This window comes from Podospora pseudoanserina, assembly GCF_035222485.1.
Source record: "Podospora pseudoanserina strain CBS 124.78 chromosome 7 map unlocalized CBS124.78p_7.2, whole genome shotgun sequence".
NCBI lineage: Eukaryota > Fungi > Ascomycota > Sordariomycetes > Sordariales > Podosporaceae > Podospora > Podospora pseudoanserina.
Genome location: NW_026946672.1, coordinates 934,450 through 954,621, shown reverse-complemented (window position 1 = coordinate 954,621; position 20,172 = coordinate 934,450). Strand labels below are relative to the sequence as shown.

Below are 20,172 nucleotides of genomic sequence, written 5' to 3'. Positions count from 1 at the left end.
TTAGCTTTAATTGTGTCCTCGGAACAATGCTTAGATTGTGCATGGCAAGTCTGACAGTTCTTTCACATCACTTTCTATCTTTTTTTGTAACTTCTGAAGCATTGAGCTGCTCATTGTAAAGCTTTATGAAAGGCCGTAGTCGGCATAAATGCACAAATTGAACGCGAACTAGACGCGAATCAGGTACGCGCTCGTCTGTTTTGCATAACAGTCTAATTAACACATCCACAGTAGTAGGCGCGTCCCCTGCCGAGCCCGACAGCCGCATCTCCCTTGCATCTGGGCTTTCCACAGTCGCTCACCACCGTCGAACACGTATCCCAGGCTCCATTCTGCCCGCAGTAGGCAATGTGACAAACTGCAGATGCTGCAGCGTTGCAGGTGTCAGTGAAGGGATTTGGCCTGTGTTGCCGTGGCACTCGCCGGCGCCACAGAGCAATTGCAGCGAATGTTCTTGGGCACAGGTGCAGCCATTGTGTCAACTATCAAACACCATCGACGGCCATCATCTTGTTGATGTTTTGATGACAACAGGCGAGGGATGATGCAGGGGACATGGCTGCAGAGGACAGAGCGGAGAGTTGGCACCACTCGCCGGCCGCCCCGAGCTTGGTTGCAACATCACCGGCCCAGAAGTGTCGGTGGGAGGGCATCATCGTTCCTCCCGACCAAGCCAAAGTTTCAACGAAGCTCGTTTTGGCGAGGTTGAAGATCAAAACGTCGAAACGCTAGCCTCGATGTTGCGTGACACAGCCCCGTTGACCCCAGAATGGAAGAAACCCCAGGCCGGACGGACGCTGGCTAGGTCGAATTGGGACAGTTAGCGACCAGTAGCGATGGCTTTCACCCTATCACAGCGCTGCAGAGAGTGGGTACGCGAAATTAAACTCTCAGCCTTGTTCTGGAAACTTTCCAGCGGTCAAGCGGTGTCGCCCACTGTGTTGGGCATTTCTGGTTCTCGTCCGCTGTTCGTTGAGATGGCAGCTCCTGAATGCTGCATAGCAAAACAGACGCTGGCCAGCGAACCAATCGGCGGCATACTGAGCTTTTTTTTTTTGTCTCCTCAGTACTCCGTATCATCCAATCTCTAATTGCGACCACCATCCACCTCCGCGACTCCGCAACACACACTCTCTCTCTCATCTTGGGGGTACCCTCCATTCCGGCCAACTCCCGTTCCATCCTTTTTTCCCTCTCACCCACGAACCTCTCACCACCCACCCCCACGGCCCGTGGCGACCTCTTGTGTCGCGTGGAGGAGAGAGAGCAGCCGTAGCCGTAGCCGCCTTGTCCGGCCGTCCTTCTTTTGGGTCGCATACTCCCGCCTTCAACTCTTCGGGATAGCATTGCACCTATTGGATCCTGGTGCTTCAAGCTTTTCTGACCAGACGCCGCTGTCTCGCCATCCCACCACCACTTCACAATGCTCTAAGCTTCCGGCCTGAATATTCTACCTACCACCACCCACCCTCTTTTGAATCCAACCTTAGCCAGTCGTTTCTTCTTCGATTCTCTTCAACGCACTCTTTTTGCAACTTTGACATTTAATTTTCATCGCACCGACACAGGCTCCATCGCCTTCGCCCGCCCGCTCGCCCGATCACCCGCCTTGCTGAGCTGAATCAATTTTCCCAGTATACTCCCTGAGCGCATCACGACCAGGAACCCAGCGTACGTCACTCACGCGCGAACACAATCTCAAGACAGGGTATCCTTCATCTTCAAAAGAAACACGCCACTCGACCACGTTTTCGCGACGAAGTCTGATTTTTTTCTCTTCTTTTTGGCCTCCTTCCATTCCGGACTGTGCGTATGAAACGGTTATGGAGATCTGACTGTCCACTTTCTGAATTCACAACCGGACCCGACGGATCGAGAGCCTCCCGGCCCCGCACGCCGGCCGTCTCACCCAACATTCCGGAGCCATGTCGGCGCCCGACAGCCGACATGGCCCGCCATCAACACCGCTCCATGAGCGATCAAAATCAGAGAGCGCCACCAAGTCCGGTATCCGTCTCGTCCCATATACGCCGCCGAGAATCGATGGCGATGAGCGCGCGCCAAGCCAGCTCTCACTGCGCGACAATGCACCAAGCCGCAATTCCAACCGAAGCAGCGATCAGACCATCCGACTTGTTGGACACTCGAGGAGCAGGAGCAGCGGGCTTGCAGAGGTGACAAATGCGGGTGCCCCATTGGAGCGGGGGAGGAGTGAAAGGGTTTCAGGCATGAAACCCTTGGTCAGCCCCTCGGGGGTGGGCCAAGCGTCTGAAGATTCGCCCAACATCACGACATATCCTACATCGACTCGATCTTCCCGCGTAAGCGAGTCGCCATCCCCAGCTGGGTCGTCCCAAACTACCACCAGGTCCAGGTCCTCGTCAAGGGCCCCTTCCAGACGACGCACCATCATCATCACCAACCCTGACAAGACCTTCACCCTTGTCCGCAATGACCCAGAAGCAGAGTCCTCTGTCACGCCCAGTCCGCTCCCAGCACGCGACAGCCTTATTTCCCCTACCCTGTCATATGCGTCCAGATCGAGCACGCATGAACGGCCTTCGATCCTCTCGTGGGCCGAGAGTCGCTCAGAGACCCCCATGACGGGTGTAAGCACCTTCATCCCGGATCACACACCATCTGAGCCGCCCTCTCCTGCACTCTCATCTCCGGGCTCTTCAACCATACACTTAGCTGAAGATCCTAATCCTGCATCCTCTTCGTCCCCTTGGAACTACCGCATGGTCGGTGGCCTGCGAAAGGTAGCCCAGACGCCCGAGCCCCCCGCCATCAAGGAGCCTCTAGCAGACTCGCTGCCCTCCGACAGACCTCTCTCCCCACTGATTGAAGATCCTACCGGCAAGGAGGAAGAGGTGACACCCACTAAGCCGCCCAAGACGATCGTGTCGAAGACGTCATTTACGTCTGCTGTGTCCGACCAAAGCATCGATACTGTCTCCGTGAGCACGAACTACAAGGTCTACGGTCCCGGCTCATCGCCTGCTCAAGAGTCCAACGACAGTCTCCTTTTCAACCGACCCGGCACCTCCAACTGGGAGGTCTTGGGTGAAGCTTCCCCGGCCCCTGCTTTCAAGAACAGCCCATTGGCATCCTCGGCTTCGTCGTCAACAGGGGAGAACGATAACTACGTCGTCCATGGCGAGGCGTCACCGTCGCCATCCGGATCTGTCATCGTCGTAACCAAGAAGCCTCGTCCAAGCTATTCCCAGGAGAGCTTGCGAGTCGCGCCGCTCAGGCCAGCGAAGAAGAAGTCGTACGAAAACTTTGGATACTACAAGCAACGGTCTCGTGAGAACCTTCGCTCGCGCACTAATTCTGTCCACTCCTTGAAGAGCGTCGGTTCTGTTATTGGCAAGCCGGAGCCGGCGTTGTTGGTGCCTCCAGTTACCGTCAACCTTGGGCTGCTGTCCCCTCGGGCCGCTCGTGGAGGTGAATCGAGCAGTCCTTCGCAGCTACCCTCATGGTTGGCGCCACCAACCACAGGATCCTCCTCCAGGCCTGAGAGTTCCAACACACAAGGACCATCGGTCTCGATGATTACCGCAACTCCCCATCAATGGAGTTCGCAGCTCTCCACCGTCCAGTCTGAAAGCGAAGTTGAAAGCAGCCCAATGCCTACCCGATCTGTTTCGCCATTATCCGAGTCCTCCGGCGGCCATCACCGTCGTCGCAGTAGCGCCGGATGGGTCAGCTCCATGCACAGCCGCCAGATGCCCAGTGTCTCCTCGTCCATCGCTGGCCAACTGGAAGAAGGCGCCAATACCAGCTCAGGGAGCGATTCTCTTCACCGACCGCAGCCGAGCTTGTCAAGAGCGAGTCCACAGATCCGCATGGTGCGTGATCAGGACGAGCACGGAGATGGAATTGCGGACCTGGAACACAGACCCTCCAGGGCAGCGCTCTCGAGTTACTTTACCACCACCAACAGTTCCAGCAGAGGCCTTCACTCCAGCGGTAGCTCTCGTTCTCGTGGAAACAGCTTCACTTCCGAGGTTCCCGCCTGGGCCAAGGTCTACTATGGATCGGGCGAAAGACGCTGGCTCGGAAGGTCTCCTTCTTTCATGTCTATCTCGGAAAGCGGTAGCAGGCCGGGCAGCTCAAGATTCTACAACGACGGGGATTCACCCACCGACGAGCAGTTCCCACCTAATATCTACAGCCCCAGGAAACGCGCGAGAGAAGTCCCCGGTGACCATCCCTTTTTCGGACAATCAGAGATAGGTATCTCACAAGCACCTGCCCAAGACTATAACGTATTCAGAACATTGCGCCAGAAGACATCCAGCATCTGGTCCCCACATCTTCGTCAGGATCGACGCGCCAGCCGCTACAGCATGTGGGACCCACCCAGCATCAACTGGTCGGCCGATACCAGTTTGATGGGCAAGCGGAACATTCAGGTGGTGCTCTTCATCATTGGCTTCATCTTCCCATTCGCCTGGATGGCCGGAGCTCTCTTGCCACTGCCCCAGCGGTACTCTCTCGAAAAGGGAGAGAAGCAGCCCGAATACCGTTACCAGCCCCAAGCTGGAGACGAGAGGAGATTTGAAGCTGTGCGGTGGTGGAGGAACCTGAACCGGATCATGTCGGTTGTCGGTCTTCTCATCATCGGCGCCATCATCGCCCTGGCCGTTGTTGGTGTTCAGCAAGGATGGGGACAAAACTCGCCATAGAAGCTCATCACATTAATCACTCACTCACAATCATACACAAATATCACTATGCCCAACCCAGAGCCCGATCACTACACAATCTTTACAAACCTACCACATACACTCGCACGTGCGCTGTACATCCATCCACTCACCTGGATTGGACCAACCTCGACCAAACACACGGTCACAACGATTCGGGCATTTTTCTAGGCCCATCTCAGTACATATACAAACATCTACCGGAACGAATTTCTACGACAGCTTCGACGACAACACAAACACTTAATGCCTGACGGTTTCTTTTTTGACGTTGCAACCTCAAAATAGAGCATTGGGTTTTTTCTTTATCTTGACGGATTAATGAGGTGCTTTTTTGGCAGCCCATTTCCTTTTTTTTTTTTTTTTTTCGCAGCCAACGAATTTTCTTTTTCAAGATTTCGCTTCATATCTTTTTTCAAACGTGTCGTTACTATCATTTATTTATCATGTACATCCTCGTGCTACAGCACAGGTGGAAGAGCCAAGAGAAGACCGGGCGGGCGTTTTTGAACAACAACGAACAATCGGAGATACCCCGTCGTTTTTTTGCCTTGTTTTTTTTTTTGGGATTTCCAAATGCCATTATGGGAGTCGGGGCGAAAGGGATTATTTTCTGGCGGTTGGCGAGCAAAGACGGGAAGTACACACATACTTTACACACAAAGCCTGTTTTTTCTTTCTTATCGTCTGTATTACCATCATCATTTGTTGGGGGAGAAAGTTATTTACAACGGCACCCTATACTTATTACTTAGTTTTTAAACCTTGTTTTCTGCTTAGCTACCTCCCTCCTTCCCCTCCCTTGGAAGATAGGGAGGAGTTGTTGGAAAGGGGGCGGCGGCGGGTTTGGCAGCTGGGGGGAAAGGGGGAAGAAGCTGCGAAAGATTATGCAATATTACGATAGTCATGTGCGAAACGTAATGCAAAAACATTTTTTATCAGGGTCATTTTTTTATCTGGTGTGCTTGGAAAGTGTCCAGTGATCGATGGAAAATCTCTCTCTACCTAACAAATATCTAGATTACGTGGTCGAGATTTTTGTTGTTTATATCGTGTCAATGGCAGTGGCGTGACTTGTTGGCTGTCTTCCTCGACATCGTCCACGAAAAACCTAGAACAGCCCAGCGACCGAGTGTGTGCGGTTTGTGACTATCATTCCCCATCTGCCAAAGGACTCAATGATCATTTAAAGACCTAGAATACTCTTGAACATACTTCATACCCCAGTTGGTGTCTCTTCTAACCTATATATTCAACAGCAAAACCTCCCCTTACCATGTAGCCAGCAAAGGAATAGACAAAGCACAAAATCTACCCATTGACCCTGTCCCATCGCCATGCTTCAACAAATCACACAAAATGGATATATCAACCTCCGTCCTCCTTTCCTATCTACACACTCCTCCTTCCCCCAATATATTCCCCCCTTTCAAACCCCCCACCTACATCGCCTTCTTCATATCCTTCACCAAACTATTCTCCCTACTCCTCGCCCTCCTAACCTCAACCTCCCTCTTCACCTCCCTAACCATCTCATCCAGCTCCTCCTCCATATCCGCCGAAATCCCCATCACTGGCTCCCTGCTCGAGCTGAGACTGTCCGTGCTCGCCGTCCTCTTCAAATCCCCGCTCTTCTTATCAGTCACAACCCCCGCCTTGGCATTTCGCTGCTCCAGCGCTTTCTTCACAACCTTGACTCCGGGGGAAGCAAAGAAGCCCATCAAGACCAGTGTCCCAACCACGGCGTAGAAATACACCCTCGCCCAAACCGTAACCGAGCCCGAAAAGGACAGAATCAGAAACGGAGCGGCCGCGTACGAAAACGTGAGCTGGGTCGTGATCCAAGAGGCGAAATCGTAAAGCTTCTTCGAGGGAAGGGGCTGCTGAGTCTTGGGGTCGAGGAAGAAGGGGCGGAAGAAACGGCGGAGTTCTGCAGACAAAATTATTAGCTTGAGTTAATGAAACAAACAGGCGAAACAAGAAAACATACTCTTCGCAACAGTCTGAATAAAACTCGCCAGCACAAACGACAGATAATACCCAGGATAAAACCCATGCCAGAAAGCCGAGGTCGTAAAAGTAGCCAAACTAGCCCTAAAACCAGGCTTCTTCCCCCTAGGCGTGACCCGCAGGTAGACGTAGTTCCTCAACCACTGATTAGTGTTGATGTTCCACGCCCCCAAGTACCCCCTCGTGTTCTGTGCAAACTCCACCTCCCAAGGGTCGATATTCCGGAGCCTGTCCCAAGACACTTTTCCAGTCTTGGGGTCGACACCCTTAAAACCCAGGCCAGCCAGAATGCACGCGCCCTCTGTCATGGTCCAGACACCATAGTACTTGCAGCGCGCGGTGAAGCCAACCATGTGCAGCACCACCAGCCGGTGGAGGAACCCATACGTCACAAACTTATCCTCCAAAAGCACCTCGGGGTAGTAGTGGACGGATAGCTTGAGGAACGAAAAGGTCCAGATCAAACCAAGGGCTAGCTTCTTCATGGCGGGAGTCCCACTGCGGGGAATTTTGCGCTTGCGACGGGTAGGCGGCTTCTTGGACGGATCAACATTGGCCGGCACCTCAAACATGGTAGTGTCAAGCCACCTGCGGTACTCAACAAAATCAAATGCGGGACCGATGAGCATGCTGGGGAAGAAGAAGACATAGCCCGCATAGTTGAGGAGACTAGGGAGCTCCACGAGGCGTCTGTCTTTCTGAAAGTCGGAGAGGTCGGCCTCGGGAAGAACGCCATCAGCCACGTTCCAGCAAAAGGCGCTGAGCTTCATGACCGCGACCATTTGGGCGCCCGTGATGTCGACTGAACGGGGGCTGTTGGCTTGCTGGCGCGCAATGTGGTTGACGCTCATGTGGCCCATCAAAAAAACGAAGCCGACCCATGGCATGTACGGCGAGCCCCGCAGGTATTTCGCGATGGCATATGTCCCGATCGCAGAGATCAAAATCGTCCGGAGGCCATCCCAGAGGTCGAACAGTCCGACGAGGTAGAATAACGAGATCGAAATCGAGAAGAGGTTTTTGAACTCGGGCCGCGCATCGGGAACTCTTTTTAGGAGGCCGGCGAGAGGATACGATAGGAGGAAGGAGAAGACGAGTTTTACTGTTCCGCACGACGTTAGCACCCAGAGCAATCATACGATTTTGCAGCTCAGAATTATTATAGAGAACAAACGTACACTCATCTGGGCCAGCGCCGATCCTGTCGGCTAACCAAACGAATGCTATAAGAGACAGACGACGTCAGCAAACCGACACCCACAACTCATCTGGAGGGGGCGTCCATACGCGCGTTTATGAAGGGTATCATGGTGACCAGTGGTCCTGGTTTAACGAATGCGCAAAGGCGTAACGAAGGCGGCGGTGTCGAAGTAGTGTTATACCATCACGAGGTTGGTTTCGATCAGTGGGGGGACTGAAATGGTTGCTGAGAAAATCACGGCAATGGCCGTTTGCTCTCGGATCGGCGAGTAGGTTTATGCGACAGGGACGTGGCAGGAAGGTAAATGACAACCAACTAGTGTTGAGGTTCAGATGACAAAGAAAATAAAGAGAGAGTTTCTTTGGTATACAATTTCATCCAAAGTGCTTGATTAACGATGCAGTGGCAGCCGTTTTTTTCATCGGATCGTTGAGGATGCCAACTACTGTCATGAACCGTTGGGGACTGATGGGGATTTTTGGTGGGTCCACTGCTGTGACATCACCAGACCACAGTCGCACCGCTGCGGCGCTCGCTTTTTGGCATGTGCTGAGCATCGCTCATTGGCTCCACTCTGGCGCCCCCTAAACCTATATCAAGATCTACCTATGGACATGTGGTGGAATGGTATGATATGATACATGTAAGGTGTACAACACCCACTGATAGTATTTTGACTTGGTGACAGGTCGTTAACACACCGCGGCTTCGCCTCGTTATGCGGTTTTCCGTGTCTCGGTTGTTGTTTTGGTTGGACCTTCAGAGGCAGAGGGGCGAGCGGGGCTTTGGAGATGAGATTGTGTTGTAAGATCCAGATTGTAACCGTCATCATGTAGGCATGTCGATGCCTGGGAGTGAACCTGGCATGGAGCCTGATACCGAGTAAGTATCGTCTCCCACTGGCCGCCGTCTATACCGGAGCCCGTCCGTCTCAGTGTCAAGTTCTTGACGAGCCTCCTTGGCAATAGCACCGCCATGCGCTTTGTTTATTGATTGCTCAATATTGGCGATAATCTCATCACCCCCGCGCGTGTTCTTTTTCCGAGGCCACATGCTGGGAAGCTCAATCTCCTGGAACCTTGGCTCAACGCATCGCTCATCAAACCATCGATGAAGACGAGACTCAACCAGCTGTGCAATCTTGGGGACATCTTGCAACCTTGAACGACTTCCCAGAAGACTGCGAATCGAGAAATCCAGTCGGTAATCGTCGAGAAACGTGAACGTCATTTTCGTAGGCGTGTTTTCCGAAGGGTTGCTTGGGTTAAATGAGATGGACAGTGTGCCGCTAAAACGAACAACCGACACAGCCAACGCCACGGGAAGAACTGCGCTCAGTCGCTTGGGGAAGTTGAGAAGGAGCTTTGTCTCGACAGCCAGAGTAATCATATCACTGAGGTCGACATCCATCCTCGCCTGCAGACGAGCACCTTCCCTGGCAGCCTGTTTGGGATCAAACGCCTTGCCTGCTCCAAACTGGAGGCCATCCTCGTCCACCGGTATGATGCGGCAGTTGCTGAAAATCGGGAAATCCTCCCCCAGGCTCAACTCTGAAACCCGTATCTCGTCCACAAAATCTGGCCTCGAAGTCCCGTTGAGGGTCTTGCTCAGAGATGTGAGTATGGCGTCGTCATGCTGCGCATCGCTGCGGAACTGCGCAATGGTCTGGGCAATCAAGACATTGAACCAGTCCAAACTTTCAGGTTGGTGGCTGTCCACCTTGTAGTAAGTCTTGTCAAGAATCGAGCCAATGGTCAGGGTCGGCGGATTCGATCGGAGAATGCTCGATTTTTTCTTGTTGAGGGCGGGTAGGGCTGGTGGTTGGGAACCCTGGCGTTGTGTGGCTGCGGACCGAAGACTAAGTAGAGATTTCTTGTGGGCAAGAGTTCGTGACCTTCGTTCGGTGGCTCGGATAGACGCCGTTTCTTCCGCCGATGGCGCTTCGCCAAAGATGAAGAACTTGATAAAGGCAGCAATCAGCAGCACTACCGACAGCTGCCCAAGGATGAGACCCTGGAGAAAAGATAATCTGGAAAAAAGGACGATTGCCAGTCAGCCTCGGAAACAATTGACAGTAAGAAAACAGAATTGAAAAGTACTCACGAGGGCTCCGATCTTGTTGGGCAAACATCTTGTGCCATTTTGAACTCGAACGCTGCTCAAGAAATTCGAGAATGCGATGACGGCAGCTTTCAACTTGACAAGGCGCTGGAAAGATAGTGCTCTTATCTTATCGTAGCGTGTCACTGGCCCGCTGAGTGCCGACTGCAGGGGCCCAACAGCTGCGGCAGGCACTCCAGATTAGACACTCTTGGCGCCAACCACAGGGGAGCTCCAAGGAACACAGCTCACCTCTTTCAGGTTCAACCTTCAGGGCCACTCTTATACACACTAATTCAGTATCACGACGTCGATGACCACTTGTTCTGCGATAATTCTACGATCCATTCTCAGAACTTTTGTTCGGAACACATAAAATCCACGCGCCCGTCGAACCGAATTCACCCAGGGTCAACTCCGAACCCCAGGAACGATGGACGTGGTGCAGGCCGTGACGGGCTACGTCACCAAGATGGTGTCGGCCGGCGACAGCACATCGGGGACGTCGCAATCGGCCAAGATGAAGATTCTACTGCTGGACAGGGAAACTATGGCCTTCATATCGACCGCCGTCACACAATCAACGCTTCTCAACCATGAGGTGTATCTCACAGATCGCCTAGACAAGCCGAACCGGGAAAAGATGCGCCATCTACGTTGCCTGTGTTTCGTGAGACCAGACCCGGATTCCATAGGCCTTCTTATTGATGAGCTGAGGGAGCCTAAATACGGAGAATACCATCTTTTCTTCAGCAATATTGCCAAAAAGTCCACACTGGAACGTTTGGCCGAGGCCGACGATCACGAAGTTGTGAAGCTCGTTCAAGAGTATTTTCTGGACTATGTGATCATCAATCCCGACCTGTTCTCTCTCAACATGTCTCAGCCCCTGTACCGCCTATGGGGTGGGAACCCGGACACGTGGAATAGAGACTCCCTTCAACGTGCATCTGAAGGCCTCATTGCTGTCCTGCTATCGCTCAAGAAGAAGCCCCTCATCAGGTACCAGAAGTCTAGCCCCCTGGCTCAAAAATTGGCGTCAGAAGTGCGATATCACATCACACAAGAGGACCAGCTCTTTGATTTCCGCAAGGTTGACACACCACCAATTCTTCTCATCCTAGACCGAAGAGAAGACCCCATCACCCCCTTGCTCATGCAGTGGACGTACCAGGCCATGGTACATCATCTTCTCGGTATTCACAACGGTCGTGTAGACCTAAGCAGTGTACCCGACATCCGTCCCGAGCTCAAAGAGATTGTTCTATCTCAAGATCAAGACCCATTCTTTAAGAAGAATATGTATCTCAACTTTGGCGACTTGGGCAGTAACATCAAAGATTATGTTGAGCAATACCAATCGAAGACGAAGAACAACGCCGACATTGAGTCAATAGCCGATATGAAGCGTTTCATTGAAGAGTACCCCGAGTTCCGGAAACTCTCGGGAAATGTCAGCAAGCACGTCGCCCTCGTCTCTGAACTGAGCAGGCGAATAGGCGCAGAACATTTGATGGAAGTCAGCGAGTTGGAACAAAGCATAGCTTGTAACGACAACCATGGAGCTGATCTCAAGGTATGGTTCTTCCTTAAACATAGAAGCGCAGACTCTCTTGCTGACTTTCAATAGAATATACAAACACAAATTCAATCGCCCACTCTCCTCCCTTCTTCCAAACTTACCCTGGTAGCTCTCTATGGCCTTCGTTACAGCAGGCACCCATCCAACGCTCTCCCGTTGCTCGTCGACCTCCTCATCACTGTTGGTGGAGTGTCTGTACGGGAAGCCTCCCTTGTAAACAAACTTCTTACCTACCACCAATCCCTCCACGCCTCGGCATCGGGAGCAGGCGGTATTACCGACTTGTTCGAGTCGACGGGTCTGTTCAGCGCAGCCAACTCACGATTCAAGGGCCTCAAGGGCGTTGAAAACGTTTACACCCAACACTCCCCTCTGCTGGAAACCACGCTGCAAAATTTGGTGAAGGGGAAACTAAAAGAAGGGCAGTATCCCTTTGTGGAGGGCAGCTCAAGCGTGAAAGATAAGCCGCAGGATATCATTGTGTTTATCATTGGAGGAGCTACGTACGAAGAGGCGAAGATGGTGGCGGGTATCAATGCCAGCAGTCCTGGGGTCAGAGTCGTTTTGGGCGGTACGACGGTGCATAATGCGGCGACCTTCTTGGAGGAGGTCGAAGGGGCTGTGGATGGGTGGCCGGCGGATTCTCAGGGGACAAGAGCAGGGAGGAGATGAGCTTCCTATATTCCATTCGGGACTTTAGATATTTGATAATCAATGATAATCTGTTGAATCAGATCAAATTCTGTCACTTGTTGCTATGCATCACATGGCGATATGGTCCGTGCGCTATACTTGCCAGGATGTTTGAGCCGCAACTCCGAATTTGAAGCTTTGAGCAACGACTAAGTGAGATTGGATGAACGTTGAGGGTAACAGAGGTTCGTCCAGTACAATTCTCCTCCAGTAACATTCAAAATGAATATCACTGTCAAATTGGGCCGTAGTGCCCCTCGATTGGCGCGCAAATTACCAAGAAACTCAAGAACCTTGTCAACAACACTCATCCATCATGATGTGAGCTCACCCACCAAGAAGTTCCGTTTTATGAAGTCACTCGCTAAGTAATTATCCTTCAAGAAGTCACTTCCAATCAAGTCGATCATCAAGGGGGATACGTCCAAGCCAAAAATCATCTTCTCCGGGATCCAACCCACCGGCGTGCCACACTTAGGGAACTACCTCGGCGCGTTGAAGCAATGGAAGGACATGCAAGACAACGCCCGCGAGGCGGACAAGCTCTTCTTCTCGATCGTCGACCTGCACGCCCTCACCATCCCAGGCAACGCAGACAAGCTCCGCCAAAACAGGCGTGAGATGCTCACTTCCCTGCTTGCCATCGGCCTCAACCCAGAACGGAGCACCATTTTTTATCAGGGGAGTGTACCTCAGCATGCCGAGCTGCAATGGATCCTCAGTTGCACCGCTTCAACAGGCTATCTATCCCGTATGACACAGTGGAAGGTACATTTGCCTTATATACCCCTTTACCACCCCTCTCACTAACCCTCCTCCCAGTCCAAACTCTCCACCCTCACCTCCACCCCCCTTTCCTCCTCCTTCCCAGACCCAACAATCTCCTCCCCAGCCCTCAAACACGGCCTCTTCTCCTACCCAATACTCCAAGCAGCCGACATCCTCCTCCACCGCTCAACCCACGTCCCCGTCGGCTCCGACCAAAAGCAACACCTCGAGTTCGCCCGAGAGTGCGTCACAAACTTCCACTCCGCCTGGTCCACCCATATCTTCCCCTCCCCCCAAACAATCTCCCTCGACTCCTCCTCCTCCCGCATCATGTCCCTCCAGGACCCCACCAAAAAAATGTCCAAGTCCGACCCCAACCCAAAGTCCAAAATCTTCATCAACGACGACGAGGCAACGATAAGGAAAAAGATCAACTCTGCACGGACGGATAGCATAAGTACCACAGTGGGGGAGTACGATCCTGTCAACAGGCCGGGCGTGGCGAATCTGCTCGAGATCTTGGGCGGGTTCACGGGCAAGACGGGGGAAAAGGTGGCGGAGGAGTGCAAAGACGTTACGCTGGCGCAGCTGAAGATGCTGACTGCCGATGCTGTTGTTGCGGGGCTGGAGGAGGTGAGGGAGAGGTTCTTGTTGCTTGGGGAGGATACAGAGGTGAATAGGAAGCGGGTCAAGGAAACCGAGGAGGTAGGCACACAAAGCGCGAAAGAGAGCGCCGAGAGGACGATGGAGAAGGTTAGGGAGGCGATTGGGCTTGATTAAGAGCCAGCAAATGGTAACGGAATGTGTATGATAGGGAAGGAAATGCTACATTGTGAATATTCACATCATTTGGAATAGACAAAATCAATCATACCCACCCAAAATTGCCATACACATTTCTGATATTCGTACAGTAAATACACAGCAGCACACCCAAGCCTATACATACAATTCTTTCCCGTCTATATTTTTTTTTCTACCTCCCACCGGGAATCTTTCTCCTCTCGTTCGCAAGGTACTCCTCCAAATCCTCCATAAAGGGCATCTTGTCGTGAGCACCCATATGCTTCCACTTGCTCTCGAGCAGTTTCTTTGTCTTCGGGAGACCATCGTCCATCTCCTGAGCCACATCTGAATACCAACGTCAGCATCTTTCAAACATATTCCAAACGCAAGGGGAAAAAAACATACCCAATCTGCTAAACTCCCACACATTCGCCTTCATACCAATCCCATAATACGCATACTTCTGCAAAAACGCCAACCAATACTGCACCGTCTCCGGGTGCCCATCCTTGATCTGGATCAACCTCCTCAGGGTGATTCTCTCAAAGTTTTCCTGCGACTTCTTGTGCACGAAAGTTGACTTGGGGACGGTCCACCTCTCGGTGATCCTGGGAAGTGGCACGGGGCCAAAGGCAGGCAGGCCAATGTAGTACGCCGCACGGAGGGCAAAGTCACAAAAGAACTCGAGGTTGCGGAGGGAGTACGACCGGAGCTGGAGGTCGCATGTGGGGACGCCCCACTCGGCCTCGTGGCGGAGAGGCTCGAGGTAGAGGGCCTCAAGGGCGCGGGGCATGCGGGAGAGCTCGGTGGTACCGATGGGCTTGTCATCACGGACGTAGAGAGAGGAAGGCTTGGGGGCGGCGGGCTTCTTGGCCTTCTTGGGCTTGGTGCTGTGTGGAGACAAATGTCAGTCTTTGTGTGTCATGGTTGTCCAGCCTTCAACAGGATATCTTACCTCGTGGAAGCAACCGCCTTGGCCTCAGGGGCAACCGGAGCGGGAGTCTCAGCCGCGGGGGTGGCGGCGACAGCAGACTCGGCAGCCGCGGGGGTAGCAGGAGCCTCGGCCACTGGGGTAGCAGCAGGCTCAGGGGTAGCAACTGGCTCAGCGGTAACAGGGGCCTTGGGTGCTGGTGTAGCAACAGGCTCAGGAGCAGCAGCAGCACCCTTAGCCGCGGCAGCCTTAACAGCGGCAACCTTAGCAGCGGCAGCCTCAGCGGCGACAAGCTTCTCAGTGACAAAAGCAACAGGATCGACCTCCTCCGCGGCTGGCACCTCCTCCTTGGCAACAACGGGAGCCTCTTCCTTAACGGCAGCCAAAGCCTCCTCCACGATGGGAACCTCCTCCTTGACGGCAGGTGGAACTTGTTCCTTAGCAGCTACTGGGGCCTCCTGCTTCGCAGCGACCGGAGTCTCCTCCTTGACCTCAGAAACAGCCTCAGCCTTCGGCGCAGCAGCAGCAGCTTCGGCCTCTGGCTCAGCCTGAGTCTCCACAACCTGGGGCTCAGCAGCAGCAACCGGTGCTTCCTCCTTAGCGACAACAGGTGTCTCAACCTCAGCAGCCTTCGTCTCCTCAGTCACAGGCGCAACAACCTCCTCGGCCTTAGGAGCAGCCGTCTCCTTGACCTCAACCTTCCGCGCCTCCTCCTTCGCAACAGGAACCTCCTCAACCTTGGGCACAGCAACCTCCTTCACCTCCTCCCCTGGCACCTCCGTCTCGGCATCCTTCGCCACAGGCACATCAGCCGGGGCAACAACCGGAGTTTTTGGTACAACAGCAGCAGCATCTTCAACCTCAGCGGCCGGGGCCTCAGCAACAGGAGGAACCTCAACAGTCTTTGTAACAGGAATATCCGCCGGCGCAACAACCGTCGGTTCCGGCGCAGTCTTCGCAGCAGGGGTCTCGGGGGCAGGAGTGGCAGCAGCAGGTGTCGTCGGGGCGGCGGCGGCAGCGGGGGTGGTAGGTGAGGGCGTCTTGCTCGTCGTCGTCGCTGGTGGCTCTGGAGCTCTAGAAACAAAACCCGTCAACATATCTCCTCCCCAAAACAAAACCAATTGGCACAAGCTCACTTTGTAGAATTTGTGCGGAGCTGTGTCGAGGCACGCGGGATGCCGACTTGTACCGGTCGACGCAGGGCGAGGGGCTGTCACATATCGCAACCACCACAAAGTCAGTTTGCTGTCCTCTCTCTTGTTCTGTAGCCGCTATCCAAGAATCATACCAGTCGCCCCTGCAATAAGGGCCGTAGTGGCCGTATTAACCGTGGCGGATACATCTCTGCGTGACCCTCGACTGACACCGGTTGGATGTTCGAACGCAACCAGCTCCCACTTCCGCGCTTCAGCCAATTTTTTGGAGCCGAATTGGCCCTCAGGGTTCAGGGTTCTTATCGATAATAACAGCCCAGCAAATTATCTTGAATGTCATGAACTATGGTACTAGGCATCACCCTGATGGTCACAAAGTTGGAATTTCAAGCACGGGATGAACAGAATAAATGATATTTCGACGTATTGAATTGAGGCCTCTTCAAGAGATCATAATCACCTGTATCAACCTGCTACGCCCTTCCCCTGACGGCTTGATGCAGACATTCTCAGTCCACATGTGATTGCTACAAACATTTCCAGTCTGCTCACAAATCCTCGAGCTACCGACCAGCTCCTCGGTACCATGGCGTCCTCTGTAGCGCAAGTCAAATTTCTGCTCCTGTCGCTTCGACTGCCACGGTGCCGGTCAACCCCAAGTAAATGCCCATTGTGGGCGAAGCCTTTTGTTGTTCTCATCTTGCAAGGTGCGTCGAAGGTCGATGGTCTGTTCACCAACTCGGCCACCACTTTGCCAGTAGCGCAATCATCAACGCTTCTTGCGGCCAGCAACCAGCTTCTTGTAGAAACCCTTCTTACCCGACATCTTCTTCTCCTGGATCTCGTGGAACTTGCTCTTGTATTTGGCCGTGTTGGAGCTGGACAAGACCTCCTCCACAATCGTGCGCTTCCTCTCCTTACGGGTCAAGCGTTGGTTGCTACCGTCCGTCGCGCCAGCAATGATGGTGCCAACCTGGCTGTAGGTAGGAACAAAATCCTTTCGGTTGTCCTTCTTGAAAAACTGCTTGCCATTCGCGATAACATCACGCATGCGCAATGCTTGAAGGTCACGCTTGAGTCTGCCAGGCGTCAGTTACAACCATCCAAGTAGTTGACGAAGGTACATACTCTGTGGTCAACTCGGTGCGGGGCATGTTGAACCAGCCATCTCCCGCATTGTCCTTCTCTTCCTGCATTTTCAGTTAGCTAACCATTCGACGACGGCAACCTCCGAAAACATGAAAACAAAATTATGATGTGTTCAATCAAAGTAACTATGATGTAAAGTAATCATTTTGGTGCCAGCTAGTTAGCCATGACGGCAACTTGACCAGCGTCATTTATATGGGATATATTTTTTTCATGGAACACTCGAGGGGAAATGGGAGGGCGACGAGTATACCTTCTTCTTCTTGTCCTGAGGAAGCGATGGGACACGAACAGAGAGGTTCTCAGGCTTTGAGGAGTCCTTCTTCTCTTGGTTCTGAGACATCGCGGAGGTTGTGGTGATGGCGATGGCCTTGCTGCTTGTTGGTGCCGCGACGGCTACAGCTTTAGAGGTATTGTTAGCTGCAATTCGAGCTTCGGCCTCTGACAGAAGCCGATCAATGTCAGCTTCCGAGAGGCTGGCGATGGAAGCCATCATGTTGTTCGCGATGTGCGCCAGTCCGTGAACTGGGGAAGTGAAAGTGCTTCGAGGGAAGAAAAAGTTTGAAAGTCGCGACAGAAAAATCGAGAGCTTCTTGTTGCAGTCAAAATTTCGATGGTGGGGCTGCTATGTTGGCGACGGAGACTGGATGGTGTGGGTGGGCCGCCAAATGGGCCGTGCGTTGGTTCCGGCAGATGGAGAAACAGTTGATGCAGTTCCAAGTTTTTGATTCGCCGATTCCGTCATAGGGCGGACAAGTTGAGGCTGGTACGCTGTACAATTGACAGCTGGCAGGCGGTTGGGCAGCCTCACCGGAGTTCTGCTGCTGGAAAAGGCCTGAAGTCCCGCACCTGCGCCACACAGAGTCCCCTGTCGGCGCTGTCCCAGCGCGTTGTTCCGAGTGTTTCTTCACTGATGCCCAACCTTTCCCGCCGGCTTGACTGACCGCTTGCACAATTCATCAATCGCTGTCATCGCTGTCCAAGGTTCTCTCCTTCTCTCTCCTGCAACGCCAGACAAAGCAGAAGCCCGCGTTGTGGACAGAAAAAGAGACGATATCTCTCTCGAGGTGCGTAATCGATATAAGCTTCCTCCTATCATACCACGCCTGCATCTTTCTTCAACCCAGCAATAAGGTTTCCCTTCACCCATCTAAATCTCACCCAATCATCTCATACCCCTCCCAACTGGAGCTTTGATTGAGTGGACGTTCCCAGACGGCCATTTTGAACTCCACCCATTCGCTCCCACTCGTCCCTTTTTTTATCACACGCGCCGCTGCCCACCCAATCAATCCGCCCAATAAGAACAGTGTTCTGGGGCCAAAGAGGTTCTTGGACTGTGACATCAGGGTAGCTTTAAGTAAACAAACGCCCAGGGAAAGCATCACATTGTTCGTGACAGAAAACTCACAGCCTACATCTCGTGCGCGCATATGCTAAAGCTGTGGCCGGTAACAGAACAACGATAATTACCCCGCGTATAAGTCAAGACTGCGCCATCGCGCCGACGCGACAACCTCATCTGTCCCAGCTGTTTAAGAGCTTGCATCCGGACTAGGCTACGAAGCAAGCAAACAGGGACGCAGTGCACCGTTGAAAGAACAAACCAAAACCAACGACTCAAACAAGCCATCATGGATCCACAAAATCCCTCCTCGGCCCCTCACGGCAGCCATCAACATCCCCAGCCCACACAGCAACAACCACAATATGATCTCAGCAAGGGCGGCCACTATGGTGCCAGTGTGCATCTTTCACAACAAGGCTTTGCTCCATCAGAGCTCTACACCGGGACATGGGCGAATGTCCACCAAGGCCTCACGGGGTCTTACAAAGACATCCTGACGGCCTACTGGCAGCAAACCATCAACCACCTCGAGACGGACCAGCATGACTACAAACAACACCAATTACCCCTTGCCCGCATCAAGAAGGTGATGAAGGCCGATCCCGAAGTCAAGATGATCTCAGCCGAAGCCCCCATTCTCTTCGCCAAGGGCTGCGACATCTTCATCACTGAGCTCACCATGCGTGCCTGGATTCATGCTGAGGAGAACAAGCGCCGCACCCTCCAACGCTCCGATATTGCCTCCGCCCTTGCCAAGTCCGACATGTTTGACTTCCTCATCGACATCGTGCCCCGCGAGGAAGCCTCCTCCCACGCTAAGCGGACTTCCAACCAGGCTGCTGCTGCTGCCGCCGCTGCCAACCAACAACCCCCCCAGGTGCCTGGTGTTGGTCCCGGCCCCAGCGGTCAGCACACCATGAACCCTGCCGACTACGGCGTTCATCAGATTGCCCAAGAGGGCGACTACCGCAATCCTCAGACCATGTACCCAGGCGGTGTTATGCCTGGCGCGCCATCATATGGTCAACCGCAGGCCCAAATGTACAACGCCGATGAGATGTACTACGGTACTATTCAACAGCAACAGGTGTGTTTTTGATTTCCCATCCTAACATGACCCAACTCATGGCTAACAAGTGAATCTCACACAGCAGAGCGCTTAGAAGTCGCCTGAGCTGAAGAGGGAAGAGCAAGAAGAAGGTGTGGCGGTAGGAGGAAGCCAGCAGCAGGACCTCAGAGAGAATGCCAAGTACGCTCAGCTTCTTGCCGATCAGGTCCATCATACCATGTCGACAACGGGAGGGCAGCAGTGGGCGGTCGGGTCGGGACCGAGCAGCAACAGCCATCAAAGTCAATACTCTCATCCTCGTCATCAGGGACACTACTCTGAGGCTCAACAATACCATCAAAGCGGCTTGGGTGGTGCTGGGACGACACAGGAGTATCACAACATGTACCCCTATGCTCTGTAACATCCGCAGTACCATTTGCAACAGCAACAGCAGCAACCACAGGCGCAATCTCCCGTCATTAAGAACGAGCCGTTGAGCAGCAGCCAGAATCTGATGGATAATGTGGGAGACCCGTTTGGGAAGTTGGGACAGTAAACGGAATACATGATCATGTTCACGAAGGGAAGACGTCTTCCCTCCAGGTTTGAACCAATTGAGATGTTGGTTAACCGGGGGAGGAATCTGTTTTTGAATCATGTCACACACGCACACACATTGCACAC

General features: G+C 53.1%; 10 protein-coding genes across 10 annotated transcripts; 6 read left to right on the top strand and 4 right to left on the bottom strand.

Moving 5' to 3' along the window:
• Positions 1–26: 26 nt before the first annotated feature.
• On the top strand, positions 27–732 carry QC764_0112410 (uncharacterized protein; the record flags this gene model as incomplete). Its single annotated transcript, XM_062941180.1, has 3 exons — positions 27–48; positions 232–341; positions 535–732. 3 exons carry the CDS (start codon positions 27–29, stop codon positions 730–732), a joined length of 330 nt encoding a protein of 109 aa, XP_062796061.1.
• A 1,193-nt stretch (positions 733–1,925) lies between these two features.
• Positions 1,926–4,694, top strand: QC764_702290 (uncharacterized protein; the record flags this gene model as incomplete). Its single annotated transcript, XM_062949894.1, has 1 exon — positions 1,926–4,694. The coding sequence occupies one exon, from the start codon at positions 1,926–1,928 to the stop codon at positions 4,692–4,694; it is 2,769 nt and encodes a 922-aa protein (XP_062796060.1).
• A 342-nt stretch (positions 4,695–5,036) lies between these two features.
• On the top strand, positions 5,037–5,470 carry QC764_702300 (uncharacterized protein; the record flags this gene model as incomplete). The annotated part of the gene is given in 2 exon segments (XM_062949895.1): positions 5,037–5,080; positions 5,089–5,470. Coding segments are annotated over 2 exon segments (426 nt in total).
• Positions 5,471–5,940: 470 nt separating this feature from the next.
• On the bottom strand, positions 5,941–8,034 carry ale1 (Lysophospholipid acyltransferase; the record flags this gene model as incomplete). The annotated part of the gene is made up of 4 exons (XM_062949896.1): positions 5,941–6,645; positions 6,706–7,827; positions 7,904–7,948; positions 8,013–8,034. The coding sequence occupies 4 exons, from the start codon at positions 8,032–8,034 to the stop codon at positions 6,158–6,160; spliced, it is 1,677 nt and encodes a 558-aa protein (XP_062796058.1). The 3' UTR covers positions 5,941–6,157.
• A 720-nt stretch (positions 8,035–8,754) lies between these two features.
• On the bottom strand, positions 8,755–10,106 carry MMM1 (ERMES complex subunit mmm1; the record flags this gene model as incomplete). Its single annotated transcript, XM_062949898.1, has 2 exons — positions 10,030–10,106; positions 8,755–9,955 (listed from the first exon to the last, which is right to left on the bottom strand). The coding sequence occupies exons 1-2, from the start codon at positions 10,065–10,067 to the stop codon at positions 8,755–8,757; spliced, it is 1,239 nt and encodes a 412-aa protein (XP_062796057.1). The 5' UTR covers positions 10,068–10,106.
• Positions 10,107–10,136: 30 nt separating this feature from the next.
• On the top strand, positions 10,137–12,376 carry VPS45 (vacuolar protein sorting-associated protein 45). The gene is made up of 2 exons (XM_062949899.1): positions 10,137–11,602; positions 11,657–12,376. The coding sequence occupies exons 1-2, from the start codon at positions 10,460–10,462 to the stop codon at positions 12,278–12,280; spliced, it is 1,767 nt and encodes a 588-aa protein (XP_062796056.1). The 5' UTR covers positions 10,137–10,459; the 3' UTR covers positions 12,281–12,376.
• An 86-nt stretch (positions 12,377–12,462) lies between these two features.
• Positions 12,463–13,949, top strand: MSW1 (Tryptophan--tRNA ligase, mitochondrial). The gene is made up of 3 exons (XM_062949900.1): positions 12,463–12,622; positions 12,686–13,069; positions 13,124–13,949. The coding sequence occupies exons 1-3, from the start codon at positions 12,524–12,526 to the stop codon at positions 13,847–13,849; spliced, it is 1,209 nt and encodes a 402-aa protein (XP_062796055.1). The 5' UTR covers positions 12,463–12,523; the 3' UTR covers positions 13,850–13,949.
• RSM10 (mitochondrial 37S ribosomal protein rsm10) lies at positions 13,944–14,648 on the bottom strand (the record flags this gene model as incomplete). The annotated part of the gene is made up of 2 exons (XM_062949901.1): positions 13,944–14,200; positions 14,261–14,648. 2 exons carry the CDS (start codon positions 14,646–14,648, stop codon positions 14,046–14,048), a joined length of 543 nt encoding a protein of 180 aa, XP_062796054.1. The 3' UTR covers positions 13,944–14,045.
• A 2,061-nt stretch (positions 14,649–16,709) lies between these two features.
• On the bottom strand, positions 16,710–18,099 carry fcf2 (dTDP-fucopyranose mutase; the record flags this gene model as incomplete). Its single annotated transcript, XM_062949902.1, has 3 exons — positions 17,343–18,099; positions 17,069–17,130; positions 16,710–17,019 (listed from the first exon to the last, which is right to left on the bottom strand). The coding sequence occupies exons 1-3, from the start codon at positions 17,583–17,585 to the stop codon at positions 16,710–16,712; spliced, it is 615 nt and encodes a 204-aa protein (XP_062796053.1). The 5' UTR covers positions 17,586–18,099.
• On the top strand, positions 17,989–19,734 carry HAP5 (Transcriptional activator hap5). The gene is made up of 3 exons (XM_062949903.1): positions 17,989–18,156; positions 18,548–19,524; positions 19,589–19,734. Exons 2-3 carry the CDS (start codon positions 18,724–18,726, stop codon positions 19,598–19,600), a joined length of 813 nt encoding a protein of 270 aa, XP_062796052.1. The 5' UTR covers positions 17,989–18,156; positions 18,548–18,723; the 3' UTR covers positions 19,601–19,734.
• Positions 19,735–20,172: the final 438 nt, after the last annotated feature.